This window comes from Columba livia, chromosome 3 (assembly GCF_036013475.1).
Source record: "Columba livia isolate bColLiv1 breed racing homer chromosome 3, bColLiv1.pat.W.v2, whole genome shotgun sequence".
NCBI classification, from domain to species: Eukaryota; Metazoa; Chordata; class Aves; order Columbiformes; family Columbidae; genus Columba; species Columba livia.
Window position 1 is genome coordinate 2,646,661 of NC_088604.1, and position 15,955 is coordinate 2,662,615.

At 43.6% G+C, this 15,955-nt stretch overlaps 1 protein-coding gene across 3 annotated transcripts in view; it reads right to left on the reverse strand.

Annotated features, from left to right (window-relative positions):
• The window catches only part of KIF13B (kinesin family member 13B), a 128,166-nt gene that overhangs the window by 27,101 nt on the left and 85,110 nt on the right, over nt 1-15,955 (reverse strand). For 2 of the 3 annotated variants that reach the window (XM_065055606.1, XM_065055608.1), the window contains exons 27-36: nt 15,295-15,394; nt 13,897-14,023; nt 12,441-12,496; nt 10,946-11,070; nt 9,692-9,868; nt 7,550-7,642; nt 5,569-5,721; nt 4,552-4,629; nt 3,898-3,951; nt 3,394-3,414 (exon numbers count right to left, since the gene is read on the reverse strand). In XM_065055606.1, the coding sequence (XP_064911678.1) occupies nt 3,394-3,414; nt 3,898-3,951; nt 4,552-4,629; nt 5,569-5,721; nt 7,550-7,642; nt 9,692-9,868; nt 10,946-11,070; nt 12,441-12,496; nt 13,897-14,023; nt 15,295-15,394 (984 nt within the window). The remainder of the gene's footprint in view (nt 1-3,393; nt 3,415-3,897; nt 3,952-4,551; nt 4,630-5,568; nt 5,722-7,549; nt 7,643-9,691; nt 9,869-10,945; nt 11,071-12,440; nt 12,497-13,896; nt 14,024-15,294; nt 15,395-15,955) is intronic. The other variant, XM_065055607.1, reaches the window with a different exon arrangement.

Genomic DNA, 15,955 nt, shown 5'->3' on the forward strand with positions numbered 1-15,955 from the left:
CGCTGTGAATCTTTCTTCTATCAAGAAGGGTGGTGAGAGAAAGGAAGGAAGCTTGTAAATCATCTGCCCAGAGGAGCCATCATTTAATGAATATATTTGGTCTCTGCCAAGTGACCAAACAGAGGTCAAGTGACTCAACTCAACAAATCACAAATAGCCACTGGAAGAACGCACGTCCCTTGATGTATTTTAACAAGAGCTGTTGGGAACGTGGTTTATTTTTATAATACCTTCTTCTTCCCTTCTTTCACACATCAAAAACACCAGGGAATTTATTTCATCAGCAACAACACGCATGAAAACTTTGGAGCAAATAGGGGCGATCGCTACCTAAGTCATCTATAGGCTTTACCTGACAATTCTTCTCCTGGAGTTGACAGACCATTAAAATGCTGCCACTGGGTAAGAGAAATGAAGAGTGCTTGCGTTTCATTATTTCCACAGTTCGGGAAAGGCTTGGGAAAAGGTGACCACGTAGCACTTAAATAGAAACGTACGGCTGGGGCAAAAGGCACTTGTTCTCATGAACGGTGAGATTATTCCGAGTGATCTACATGGTACTGATTTGGTAGAAAAAACCTCTGGTACACACTGAAACCTGAAGGTTCAATGGCACCATCTTGTCTCTCTTGGCTTCTGGATACATGTTTTTTGAGCTATAAGGTACTAGGATTTTAGGAAAGGAAGGACGACTGGCAAAGACAGTTTGCAGAAAGATGTTTTAAGAACAATTTATGAAATGTATCCTCTATACACGATTATAGGCTGAAGAAGACCCGTAAAGCAAGTCAGAGGTGCCTTCCATTCTTTGGCCTTCTCATTCATCCAGTTTAAGTCATTGCTTCCAATGCAAACACCCTGGATTGTAAAAATCCAGCTCTGAATCTTCTGTCACCATTAAGACTCTACACTCTGCCATGTGCTAATGTGCAAGATGGAATAAAATCCACCTCGCTCTCCCATAGTCACATCTGGAGTGATAACAGCAGCAAAAATCGTCTTTTTCTCATTTAAACAAGATATAGCTTAGAGCTGAGACCAAAAGCAGTCTTAAGCTAACATGAAATATCTGTAAGACTGAAGGAAATCTAGAAGGCATCTCCTTGTCGGTTAGATATTTTAATCTTACGAGTTATTATTTAAAAGATGCCAATGGTGACTTAAATATTTCATATCTCAGTGTGAGAGTCACCCTGCTCTTTGGAAGCTGTGTGGTGGCAGTACACAGAGATATTCTTTAACGTTTCCACCTCGTTGTACAATTTCAGTGAGAAAAATTCAACTATGGCTGCAATATGAATCCGACTTCAAATTCTGGAAGGTTCTGATCTTAGTTGCACCAGCACAATCTTCACTTATTTTTCTAACTTGTTTAATATTGTTTCTAGGGGAGTGAGTCCTGGCTTCCTAGCGCTGAAGGATGAAGCGGAGTCCATCTTACCAGGATGAATGGTGCTTTGCAGACAGGAACGAGACCCTAGAGCCCTTTCCACAAAGCTAAAAATCCACAGTAAATACAGCAAGAATGCAAGGAATAATTATGACAAATTAGGGAGAAATATGAATGAATGGAATAAAAGTAGAGCAATATTCTGAAACATATTGAGGGCTTCCAATATTAAAGCACACAGACTTAGTTCTCCACCCAACTCACGGTGCTGTTACTATCTGGTGACTGATGTTCCTCATGATATAATAAACCACCTGTTTGAGATTAGCTTTTTGTAGTAATAAAACCAAATTCCTAGTTAAGAAAAACTATTTATGACTTCTTTTTCACTAAATTTCTCTGCAAGTGACAAAGATGTCTGGCTTAGCTAGAACTCCATGTATCGAGACGTTCTCAGATCGTTTATGCTAAACCTGAGCAACCTGAGCTGGTGAAGACATCCCTGCTCATGGCAGGGGTGGGAATGGATGGGATGGGAAGGTCCCTTCGACCCAAACTATTATATGATTCTAATAATTCATGTAACATTTCATCGTGATCGCAAAAGCTTTTCTTCAATCTGCCCAAGGAAAGTGCACCAGAGACCCATTGGAAAGGAGAAATTTCTACCAGGGGTGTTGTAAGAGTTGGTCTGAAGATGGAGCAGCATTTGCGTGAACAGGAACTGGGAGAACTGAGGCCCTGATGGAAAGAACAAATGGACACTGGCTTCGAGAGACGCCTGAGGAGCAGCATTGTGTTGCACTAGTCAACAAACAATGGTCAATGAAAAGGTGCATGCCCAGAAGCTCAACACGGGTCCTGAGTCACCCAATGGACCAGAGAGAGACCCTTGAATGCAGCCACGTAAGCACTGGCAAAAGAAGCATGGATCTTTCAAGCCTGTGCAGTTAAGCCTGGCTTGCAAGATCAAGGCGGAGTCTGGCCTCAATCAATGGGAGTGATGGGGGTGAAGACGCATAAGACGCAACTCCCGAATGGACACTGTTGATCTCCCCAACAGAGGATCCCGGATCACAATGCAGGACCAGCAGGACTCTACAGGACCAGAGACCAGAGGGACGCCTTTGGAACCCATTGGTGGTAACCAATCCTCATTCCCACCTTTTCCTTTTCTTTCCCTTTTTCCTACTTTCTCTATCGCGTGCCGCTCTATGGGCCAAATAACAAAGTAACACCGTTGGATTGAATCCTAACCCCTCGGCATTTTGATTGCCTTAATTTTGCGCCTCGAAATCAAGGTAAACAAACCATCACGAGTCCATCGCCGAATGGACCGTGACAGTGGTTTGCATCCCCCACGTCCTGAGGAACAAGTGCCTTGAGATGAAGCCGGGAAGCGGGGACGATGCGCGACCTTGGCTGCATCAACCACAGTGAAGAGCTGCAGAACTCCATGCAAACCACGGCCGATTAACTCCGGTTAACCAAAGCTCGGTACAACCAAGTCATTCCTCCCAAAGCGTTAAGGGTAAACACATTTTCCATTGGCCTACTGTTAATATGAAGTCATTCTTTCATAGAAATCAAAGTTGTTAACACTGAACTATCCAAAGCCTGAGGAAAATTCGGAAGAAATGCTCAATGTTTCATCTCCAGGCTCATGTCTACATGACTGGCACATATATGCTTGTTTTCATATGTATCATTATATTTTTTTAGCTAAGATGGGGTCATTTCTGAAATAACTTCACCCAAAGAACCTCAGGAAACAGCATTAAAGATGCACCCAAGAAGGAGAAACTTCTCGCGTTTGTACCGGGTTCGCGCTGCATTAATGACAGGCTTTTCAACAGGAAAACTCCTTTGCTATGTGCTATGCAAATAAGACACCGCCAGCAGCATCTTCAAAGCAGGAAGGAAAAGCGCTGAAGTGAGCAAAACGAGCTTTATAGTGAGATAAAATTATTATCCCACTCATTAGGTGGACCTAATGCATTTACCTCTGCTGGGACCTTTGGGCTCTGAAACATGCAATGGGAGGAATCATTGAGGGGAAGGGAGGAGAGAAACAGAAATCATTAACAACTCCAACCTTTAATTTTTGCTTTAAAAACCTACAATATTGAAGCATTCTCTCCAAACAGAAGTTGTTATAAGCACTTTATCATTTTAGCATTCTTTACATGGATGAGATGTAGCAGATTTAGCAACCAATGCTAGAGCACTACATCAAAATTCCATCATTCCGTGCAACCGCATTATGCATTAAAATGCCTTGTCACCACTAGATTCTCCCTTTTAAAATGAATACATGCTCCCTGGGCAGAATATCTATCAGACGACCCTTCGGTTTATCAGATTTGGAAAGTAAAGGTAAATTCAATCTTTTGCTTTTGAAATAAATATGGTATATTTAAGGAGTGTAATGGGCTGAATTATCTGCTATTGTGTAGTCACCATAATCACCTTTTTTCTACAGATTTCCCAGACCTTCAGCTACTTACCCGGTTAAAGCTCAGGTTATAGGGGGGTGCTAAATCTTGGCGGCTTCCAGAAAGCTGAAACAGTAAAGACAAGCAGAATTATTCATTAACAAAACCAACCGATAAATACACCTCTTGACAAACGTGAGGAAACATGAAAATAATGTTGTCATTAAAGCAGAACCGAAATCCAAGAGATGAAAGGTGAAATCCTGATTATTGACCTGGAAGGAGCCAGAACTTGACAAGTTTGGCCACCAGTTCTACCAAAGCATTTAACTGTAAAGTTTGGACAAGTCTTGTCTTTGTAATGCTGTTACAAAGTTTAAGTTCAGTAAATACCTATAACTTGCTTCCAAATCTTCTAAAGAAAAAGAATCTTGAACTTGATACCTAAGTGAAAAAAGCTCCAGCAAAAAGGCAGAAGTTCTTTTTACGTTGCTCTTTCAGTCTGGATTTACGGGGGCGCTTCCAAGCACGCTCGCCTGTATGATGAAAGCATTAATGCGCGCAAATTGTGTCTCCACTTGGCGATTTACGTGCTCACAAACAGCACGGAAGGGTCGAACAGAAGGGAATTTATTGCTCTGCTCCATGATCCGGCATCACAGGGACCTGCAAGCCAAAAAGGGGCCCCGCTGCCCTCAATCCTCTGCAGGTGGGAAGGACACTCACCCGGTTCACATTGGGAGAGCTCAGGCTCCTGCGGCACAGTTTCCCTTTTCCCATCAGCTGCTCTTTCACTGCAACTTCCTGCCCAAGAGAAACGAAACAAATTAAAAGATGCATCGAAGCTCCAATCGTCCCGGGATACCTTTGTCTATATAAGAATATTTCTAGTCTTACTGCTCTATAAAGTCTTGTAATCCAAAAATTGCATGTAACGTGGCTGCAACTATAAGAGTGGATAAACTCTGACATCTAGTATTTTGCTGATTGGCACATGTATGATTTTCCAGCTAGCTCTCATTCTAGGAGATGACTGTTCCAGCTGCAACGACTAAGACTCCCCTTCCCAGCAAAGCTCCTATTTTAATCCTTTAAACTAATTACATATGACAGGAAACTTGCTTTAAATACTTAGAGTGCATCACACTTCAGCATTAATTTACAGTGGGCAGGCGCATATTCTAGCTTGTTTTGCATAACTTTCTTTTGTACTTGCATAATTTAGATTCAGAAGAACAATTTTCAATAAGTGTTTTTCTCTCCTGCATTTTTCCCAGTAAACAGATCGAGTTACAGCACTTGAGATTAACCCAATCAATGTGTTATTTATGGACATAATGGGTTTGGTTAGTTCAAGGTAGAACATGGGCAAAATGGCAAGAATTGTACCAGTGACTCTGGAAGCTATCGCTAAACCCCAAGCTTTTGAAAGCAAAAGTGAATGCCACGCGATGACTTTTTCTAAGCCAAAATTAGCAATGTGTGGTCTTGAAAACAAACCGAGGATCCCATCATAGTGCATTTCACATAAAGCTCTCGGTCTCTTCCATCTATACGGGAGGTAGTTGAGTGAGGACATGACTCGAGCGAGCCGCATTTGCTGCTTTGGATGTTTGCCACATGCACACTTTGTGGGGCGGAGGTTTGTGAGCCGCTGCGTGCACTTAGGAGAACGTTTGCATTGCCATACGCTCTTCCTATTAAGTACATTCTCTGCTGTTTGCTGCAGCATTAAAACCAGACCTGGCGCAACCGGTCCAAGGTGAGAATGTTCTCCACGGCCAGCACGCTGCGCAGGTACTTCTCGATATAGGCTTCCGAGTCGGCTGAAGCTGCGTCTTCAACATTCGCTGCCATTCGGGCCAGTGCCTCCCGCTCTTCAGCTCCTTGAGCGTCCTGGGAAGACAAACAGAAATTACGTCCTTCTGCAACAAAATATCTCCCATCAGCCTTGAAGAAAATGTGGTTTTTAAACATGCAGCACAGATTCAACATTGTTCTCCCTTAATATCAGAAGTATATTCAGACACCCTCTTGAATATTTCTAAATATAAGCCTTATTACATTGAAGGAACTTGTGCCATGCCAACTGCATGGGTGCTCCTGCCACTGTTACAGGATCACAGGATCCCAGAATGTCAGGGGTTGGAAGGGCCCTGGAAAGCTCATCCAGTGCAATCCCCCCATGGAGCAGGAACACCCAGATGAGGTTACACAGGAAGGTGTCCAGGCGGGTTGGAATGTCTGCACAGAAGGAGACTCCACAACCTCCCTGGGCAGCCTGGGCCAGGCTCTGCCACCCTCACCCCCAACAAGTTGCTTCCCGTGTTTAAGTGGAACATCTTGTGTTCCAGTTTGAACGCATTACCCCTTGTCCTATCATTGGTTGTCACCAGAAGAGCCTGGCTCCATCCTCCTGACACTCCCCCTTTCCATATTGATCCCCAGGAATGAGTCCCCCCTCAGTCTCCTCTCGTCCAGCTCCAGAGCCCCAGCTCCCTCAGCCTTTCCTCACACGGGAGATGCTCCACTCCCTTCAGCATCTTGGTGGCTGCGCTGGACTCTCTCCAGCAGTTCCCTGTCCTGCTGGAACTGAGGGGCCACAGCTGGACACAATATTCCAGGTGTGGTCTCCCCAGGGCAGAGCAGAGGGGCAGGAGAACCTCTCTGACCTACTGACCACCCCCTTCTAACCCACCCCAGGTACCATTGGCCTTCCTGGCCACAAGGGCCCAGTGCTGGCTCATGGTCACCCTGCTGTCCCCAGGACCCCCAGGTCCCTTTCCCCTACACTGCTCTCTAATAGGTCATTCCCCGACTTACACTGGAACCTGGGGCTGTTCCTGCCCAGATTCAAGACTCTACACTTGCCCTTGTTCTATTTAATTAAATTTTTCCCACCCGACTCTCCAGCCTGTCCAGGTCTCTGGATGTTTTACTGAAATCAAGACAGACCACATCCACCGCTCTGCCATCATCTCTCCACCTGGTCACATCCTCATAAAAGGCGGTGAGGTTGGTTAAGCACGCTCTATGTGCTTATTGTTTTTTTTCTGTGCGTTTCTGAGAGTCCGCAGTGAGATCTTGCCATTTATTAGCAAAAGGGCTGCATTCAGGTGGTTTGTAATTAGAAGGTGCTTAAACCCATTGGGGGCGTTACCTATCCAAAATTCCAAGTGACTTGCAAGAAAAGAAATAGAACGTTGCTTGAGAAACAGTTTGGAGAGCACAAAACAGAGCAGAACAGAAAAGACAGAGTCAGGCTGCAATCAGACTTCGGGCTCTTCATGTGCTCATGTTTTCACAAGTGCTCTGATAGAGCATCTGCTTGGAAGGAGAGGATTAGCATCTATGAACACGCTCAGGAATCAAGAGCCGCATCAAGACGTTACTTAGAACAAGCCACTTTTGTTATTTTTTTATATATTCTCATGCTTCCCACATCGGGCACTTCACCCACCCATCTTTCCTCCCCTTTTTTTCTCTCTTTAAAACGTGTTTTCGAGGACCTGAACAAAGAGACGCTCGCTCAACAAAACACAAAAGCGACGCCGATGAGACACAGGTTGCTGCTCAGCCGCAGCATGTAAAGGAACATGCTTACTCTTTTATGAGAATCGTAGTTTACACTTGCAGCAGCAAGAAATAGCACCCTCAAAATGAGGGAAAAATCAGAAAGCTGGAGGCTCTTAGCCAATTTCAGACACTCCGATTTATTACTCACCTCTGGAATATTTGAGACTATCTCAAAAGTGACACCGCAGCCAGGGATGGAACTCCGGTGCGACATCCTTCGGAGGAAACTCTGTGCAAAACCCTGTGTGGAGGCACAAAAAAGAAAGGAAAATATTTATTGCCTTAAGGAAAACACAGTTTAACATATTCCACCTGGATATATTTTAGTTTACAATGAAAGAAGTCCAAAAGACTAGCCAATAAATACATGAGAGATCAAAGATTTGGAAACAACTTGTCTGTATTTTAGATGCAGAGAAAGGATTCACAGAATCACAAAACCCCAGAATGTCGGGGATGGGAAAGGACCTGGAAAGCTCATCCAGTGCAATCCCCCCATGGAGCAGGAACACCCAGATGAGGTTACACAGGAAGGTGTCCAGGCGGGTTGGAATGTCTGCACAGAAGGAGACTCCACAACCTCCCTGGGCAGCCTGGGCCAGGCTCTGCCACCCTCACCCCCAACAAGTTGCTTCTCAGATTTAAGTGGAACCTCTTGTGTTCCAGTTTGCACCCATTGCCCCTTGTCCTGTCACTGGTTGTCACCAGAAGAGCCTGGCTCCATCCTCCTGACACTGCCCATTTCCATATTGATCCCCAGGAATGAGTCCCCCCTCAGTCTCCTCTTGTCCAGCTCCAGAGCCCCAGCTCCCTCAGCCTTTCCTCACACGGGAGATGCTCCACTCCCTTCAGCATCTTGGTGGCTGCGCTGGACTCTCTCCAGCAGTTCCCTGTCCTGCTGGAACTGAGGGGCCACAACTGGACACAATATTCCAGGTGTGGTCTCCCCAGGGCAGAGCAGAGGGGCAGGAGAACCTCTCTGACCTACTGACCACCCCCTTCTAACCCACCCCAGGTACCATTGGCCTTCCTGGCCACAAGGGCCCAGTGCTGGCTCATGGTCACCCGGCTGTCCCCAGGACCCCCAGGTCCCTTTCCCCTACACTGCCCTCCAACAGGTCATTCCCCAACTTATACTGGAGCCTTCATTGCAAGGTGACCGATTCACCAAAGCATTCGCTACTTCTAGAGGCATTTTTTTTTTGTTTTCCAGAGCCCTAGGTGACTTGTCTTGAATATTGACAAGCACAGGCATTAAATTCTTGACCGAAGAGATCGTTATGAAGAATGATTTAAGGGGCACGGTCGTCACTTATGCTGACTTGGCGCCTTGCAGGGTTAAGAACCGGACTGTTGAATTAATGCCGAGATGAGTCATTGCAAGATGCTGCCGAGAACAACACCCGGGAAAGGTTATTGATGCGGATTTTTAGAAACCGAGCAAGAAAGAATAGAATTAAAATCATCATTGACTACATCTGTAGAAAACAGAATTGATGAAGACTTAACACAATCGGAATTATCGGCATGCTCAATTTATCTATTGAATACGCTCTGGACAACATTAACGACCAGGAATTATTAACTTTGACAAATTACACACAGGGATTTGTGCTACGATTATTGCTAGTTTATCTCTAAATATCTGGATGCATAAATAGAAATGGTTAACAGTGATGTGCGAACATAATATAGGAGCAGAGAAACACACACGTTTCATCTGAAGCCCAGTTTTTGCAAAACATGAACTACCATGTTCTGCTTTTTCAGTGACTGGGAAGAAAGTACTTAGTAATTAATACAAATAACACTGAATCTCTCATACTCAGATGCCACTGAGCCTTTAAAAAGAAGCCGCGTTATCATCCACAACATGAAAGATACTATGAAAACTACTTGGCAGTGTAAATTCTCTTTGCCATTGACACGGTGCTTCCATTCAGGCGGATACAAAAAAATAAGAGTCATACTTTGTTTCCCCAAAAATAAGACCTACCCCAAAAATAAGCCCTAGCGTGATTTTTCAGGATTTTGAGGATACTCCAAATATAAGCCCTACCCCAAATATAAGCCCTACCCCAAATATAAGCCCTCATTACGGCTCATAAAAAAAGGCAATTTAAATAGTGTCAAGGCAGCTATATATGTAAAAACTAAGTATCTTTGGGAGCAAAAATGAAGTAAGACCCTGTCTTATTTTCAGGGAAACAGCAGCAGCCCAAATCACAGCACTTCAAGCAGTGTTGAACATAAGGCAGCGTGAAAGCACAGAGGATTATAGAAGATATACCTGTCTGCCGTATACGTTAACACAAATGCGCTTGCGCAGCACTAATTGCATTTCTGCGGGATGGCTGAGCTGGACGGTGACTCTCACAATGAGATAAACTCTTTCATCTGCCGCTGTTCCCTTACTGAGCTGGATACAGTCGTGGACTGTGGAATCCCATGAGGCTTCTGCTTTCACCTGCAAAGCAAAAAAAATATGCATCCTCTAATAAGCATAATTAGGTGTATAATTACCCGTAATTAATTAAGCATCATTAACAAAAATACATAATACATAAATTTGGAGAGTCAGCGCCTCCGTTTCGCTCCCTACGAAGAGAAATCCCTGCGCTTGAGAAGAGGCCATTTAAAAATCAAGATGAGTTCGCCGAATGAAGACGACGGGGTTAAAAATGCCAACTTGCTCAAACCCTGGAACGTTTCCACTTGAAAAAATGATCTTTGAATACCCAGGAGCATCGCACAGAAATTAGAGAAGATGCAGAACTATAGGAACTCATTCATTTGGCCTCATTTATTAAGATAAACCAGAGAACAACAGAGATTGCAGGGAAAATCTTCCATCACACCACACAGACTCTAATGTCTGTATATGAGAAAAAACTTCGCTGAAATGTTTCTAGCTGGAATTTCTCTTTTTGAATGCTAAAATATAAGCATTACTAAAGATTTCAATGGCTTATCGCCAAGCCATTAGAAAATTGGCCTGGTAGCCATCTTGACAGGTTTTAAAAACAAAACAGAACATAAAATCTATCCAAAATCTACCCAAAAATAAGGAATAAAGCTCCTCTATGAATATAAAAAGAAGCAGATGAGGTTCTTAGGGATGTGGTTTAGTGGTTATGGTTGGACTTGAGGATCTTGAGGGTCTTTTCCAACCAAAATGATTCTGTGATTCTAAGTAAGTTTCAGAGTAAGGAGCAAAATTTAAGGTAAAAAAAGAAACCTTAATCAGAGAATATTCTCAAACTAGGACCAAAAATTATAGATTAATAATTGTAAAATGATAAAACTATGATCTTTGTGGCAGAATGGAGTATAATGAATGTAACGATTCAGAGGTAAATATGTTACCCGGAGTAAGAGTTAATATGATTTAGTTTTTCAGCTGGGGGCTTCCAGACTCTAATAAGATAAGAAACCAACGTATCCCTTTGTGTTCCGTCTTTGCCGCGTTATTTTCACACCTTGACACATCAAGAGAACAACTGAAATGCTCCTATGATGAACCTACCGAGCTGTATCCGCTCACCTCGCTGTCGTGATGCTTCACGATCTGCAGCTCAAAGAATTCCTCCTCCTCTTCTGCAACCAGGGTGGCGTCCCACCCGCCCGCTTCGGCGTCATCCAGGTTGTCTTGGGAGCTGAAGTCATCAGCTGGAAATGGAAGCGACACAAAGCAATTATCCCTTTTAAAAACATCCCGCAAGTCACCAATTCCCATTTTGATAACTCACAGCATAGCTACTTGTGCTCTACCTACAAAAGCAAAGCTCCCCGCCTTGCTCCGCTTCCAAAAGGATCCTAAATGTGCACTAAAATTTGGAGACGCAGACCCAAGCCTTATCAACTCCTCTATCATTTGGGATTCTCCCCCAGCAGTAAACATCCCTCCTGCTCACAGGTATATATTCAGCAGCTCAACCATAGTAAGTACATCACTCATTTGGCATTAGTTAGGTGGTGTTTATTTTAATTTTCTTTTTAATAAGTATAAGCTGCTGGTTGAGCAAGTAAAATTACGGTACTTTTAGGCCATGATTAAACAAATCCTTAATCTGGTTTTTGAGAAGCTCGGCTTGCCCTGGCGCTAGTCCCATGAATGAATGATTAACCAGCTCCTCTCTGAAGCCATTGGACGTATCGATGCGCTTTTTGTGGTGAACAAATGCTAAATGTCAACAGCGTTAACCCTCTTTTAAACGTCATAACAAGGATTTGTTCAATTGATTCCGCACTTTCGGCTCGCTGGGCTACTCAGGGGTTGCTGCTTTCTTGGCTACAATTTCCTGCCTTTGGTAGAAGTGTCTGCCAAACACGTTGATTGAATTGGACCTTGTATCTGGACGTATGGAAATATCCGTTGTTCGAAGAAATACAATCACACTCTGTAAAACTAATGTGAGCTTATCACGCCAGGTGTTATTACCAGTGACATCACATTTCCCGTGACATCACATGTCAAGTGACGTCACATTTTCTGTGACATCACACTTCACATGCTATCACATTTCCAGTGGCATCACATTTCTCATGATATCACATTTTCTTCTAAGTCATCAGTGCTATATCCTATATATATAAGGATATATATCTGATATATATATAATATCTGATAATATCATATATATCATATCTGATCATATAATATTTTTATATTTTATATATATATATATATATATATATACACACTGATGCTATATCATTATGAGAGACCCCAGAAAGGCCATTCTGAGCAATCTATTTCCACCGTCTTTTGTTGTTCACTCCCTTAGGTGTCCTCATCTCACTGTTCCTATTTTACTTCCGAAATATCTGCAAAACATTGAGATTATTAAAACCTACGGTTCCTTCCATATATAACGCTGTGTATTTAGAAACATTAAATACTTTTCAGTGTAAATTATCCACTAATCTACCTGCCATTCCAGGCATTTCTTCATTTCCTTAGCTGGCTTAAAGTCTATAATGTCATTTGTTATACGAAGTTTGTTTCCAAGTGCTTTGCCATTTTAAGAACCACTTACCACTCAAGTCAAGGAAAATAACAGGAATGTGAGTCTCCATACCAGGCACTGGCGTCCTAAAAACATAAGACAGGGACAATGGCATTTAAACTAAGGCAGATTTACCCAGCTCACGTACCCACAGTACATCGCATTCAGTCCAACTGCAATCCTAAGCCAGACCATTGATAATCTTGGCAAACAGCTTTATTTTAATTTACTGTTGCAGATTCAGAGAGACTCAACCAAACTGGTATTTCTTTTATAGCAGCTCTCTTACAATTATTATATTCTTTGACCTTCTGCTTTCAGAAATGTTTTTTCCCTCTAAAATGCTCATAGCAAAATTAAGTTTATTTACTCTGACACGCACATTTATTAAATGCAAACCCCTCTGCGATAGTGATGGTGGCAAAGAGGCAGAAAATCCAGCTTTCTACCCTTACATTGATGTTGCCACAATGCACTTGTTACTCTTTCTTGTAAAATATAGATATTTAAGCATCGGAGCTGCATCTCTTTCAGATAATGAAAGAGTAAGAGAGGTGGTCTTTTAAGCTACACAACGTTAATAACTAAATGTTAATTACTAAAAGTGTAACATGAAGCACAAAAGACATGAAGACTTCTTGTTGCAATCTTAGAAAGGCTGTAGCCATCTCATTATAAACTTGGACTTGACGAATTTTAGGGCGAACAAGAGCAGGCTGGAGTCTTATGTCATCTATAAGGTGCTTGAACCATACTGAACGTTTCCTTTGGTACAAATGTGTCCAAACCTGATTCTTCCTCAAGTATGTTCCTGCAGCTCCGCTGTTTTCAAACCTGGTTACAGCTGATGTGTTTCCAACAAGCACCGGCATTTCTTTATGTTTCAGAAGTACCAGCTTTAACAACCTTCAGCTTAAATCTCAATATTTCATCAATAAATATTGCTGGAGGTTTGCTCGGCAAGTTGACAGCAACTGAAGACAAGAGGTTTGAAGTGAAACAACCTTGCTCTACCTGCGGTTGTTAACAGCTGTTGTATGGCAACCTCAGCCTGGCCTATTTTACTATTTTTAATGTTTAAAACTTATATGGAACATTTCCTGACTAAACAGACTTCATCCTCAAACCAGGAGTGCAACAAAACGCTTCGGTAGGCGCCGTTTTATTATGACGGAGCAGCCTTTTAAGTGAATGAACTAAGTAATTAACATATTAGATCATTTGTTTCAAATGGTAAGTGCAGTGGTAATAAATATGGATTGTTTTGTTCAGAAGGTCATAATTATGCCCTGATCAATAACGGTATCGTTTACTAAATAGCATTCCTGGACTTCAGATCCACAGCCTAATCAAAGCAAGAGGCCTAATTTTAACAACTTTGCTCATCCAGGGTACAGAGGCCAGATTGAGGAAAGCAAGAAATGGCAGCAATGCAAGGCAGGAACGGGCTGTAAATTCTCTTGCGTATAATAATATACATTCATACCACTCGGCCGGAGCTCCGGGGATGCCGCTGCCCGCGGAAGGGACCATGACAGCGTTCCTTTCTTCGGTGAGCGTCAGCCGCATCTCCAGCAACTGCGCTTCCCGCTCTGCATCATCCTCCGTTTTATCTGCACATACCACCATAATAGAATAAAACCCACTCTGCTCAGAGATTCAGCGCCCGAAGAAGCAACACAGTGTGCAGAAACAAGAAACAAAGATACGTAGGTTTCTCTAACTTTAGTTGCCCTGAAAGCAAATTACTGGTGAGTTCAGAGATTCAAATCCCCATTAATTTAAAAGAGAACAGAATCGTAGAATGGTTTGGGCTGGAAGGGACCTTGAAAACCATCTAATCCAACTCCTGCCATGAGCAGGGACATCTTCAGCAGCTCAGGTTGCTCAGAGCCCCGTCCAGCCTGGCCTGGGATGTCTCCAGGGATGGTTCATCCACCACCTCTCTGCCCAACCTGGGCCAGGCTCTCACCACCCTCAGGGGTCAAAATTTCTTCCTTATGTTTAGCCTGAATCTTCCTCTTTTAGTTTAAAACCATCACCCCTTGTCCTATCGCAACAGGCCCTGCTCAAAAGTCTGTCCCATCCTTGTTCTCAGCCCCTTTTAAGTCTGAAAGGCCTCACTGAGGTCTCCCCCATCTCTCTGCACAGACATCCTTCTGGCACAGAATTGCCTCGTAAAGAATACGCCATATTGTTTGCCTGAGTTTGTAGTATATATTGTCTCTGAAGTGGTTCTTCCACAGTCAAACAGCTTCACAGCTGCACCATCGCTCTTGATATTCAGGAAATATTGGATCAAAAAGTTGCATCTGGAGAAAGTGACTCCAGAATGGAAATGCCCCCGGGTTCTTGTGTGACCGGCCGCCCTCTGGCTTTTCATAACCGTTCCCTTCTCTGCCTCCGTCTCTCTTTTCCCTTCATCACGTGTTCAACTGGTGAAGATGCAGCAAAATGTGCATTTTCCGAATCTTTATCTCAGAAATCAGAATAATTTCGCCCTGCTCAAAAGTCTGTCCCATCTTTCTTATCAACACTTTTAAGTCTGGAAAGGCCGCACTACGATCTCCCCGGAGCTTCTCTTCTCCAGCTGAACACCCCAACTCTCTCAGCCTGTCCTCCCAGCAGAGCTGTTCCAGCCTCGGGTCATTTCTGGGGCTCCTCTGGCCCCTCTCCAGCAGCTCCATGTGTGTCCTGTGCTGAGGACCCAGAGCTGGACCAGCACTGCAGGGGGGTCTCACCGGAGCAGAGCAGAGGGGCAGAATTCCCCGGAAACCTGTTTTCATGCAGCAATTTTCTAAACTTCACAATATATTAAGACAAATAACGTGCGTGCATATCCCTCTCAACCTGTCGCTGTTACCTCTAAGGGTATTTTGCTCACCAGGCTTTCCATCGAGTTTCTGCAGCTGCTGATCAAGATACTCCTGCCGCTTGGTCAGGGCGCACAGCCACTTGCGACGGAGCCGCTCCAAATCCCTGTCCTGCATGGAGGAACACACGTTAAACGCTGACCCAGGAAAGCCAACGCTTCCTATTTGTGGGTCATGCATTTCCTCAATCCTTCTACTCATCCTATACCCAAGAAGCACATAAGAAACACAGTGTAGACCTCTTAGAAATCACTCAGCTCTTCACTATTATTTTCTTTAGCACAAGGTAACAGAAGCGCTGAATAGATGAGCTCAGAAGTGATCTCAGATTATCTAGTCCAACCTCTGTGCCCAAACCAAGATCAACTACACTTCGCTCAGGGCTACGTCCAGCTGGGACTTTAATATCTCCAGGGATGGAAAGTCCACAACCTCCCTGGGCAACTGTCCTCGTTTTGTTAAAACCAAGTTTCTCTTTCAGTGAATTTGCCTGTCAGCTAAAGCTTTCAGATTAGCTGCATTTTCCTGGAGAACCAGATCCATGTTTTGGTGAACACAGCAATGGAATGCGAGGTCATTGATAAGGATGGATGCACATCTCGCCAGAGGGGCAACGAGAAACAGGGGACCAAAAACTGACCAACGGAGTATAACATCCCATTCACGGGATAA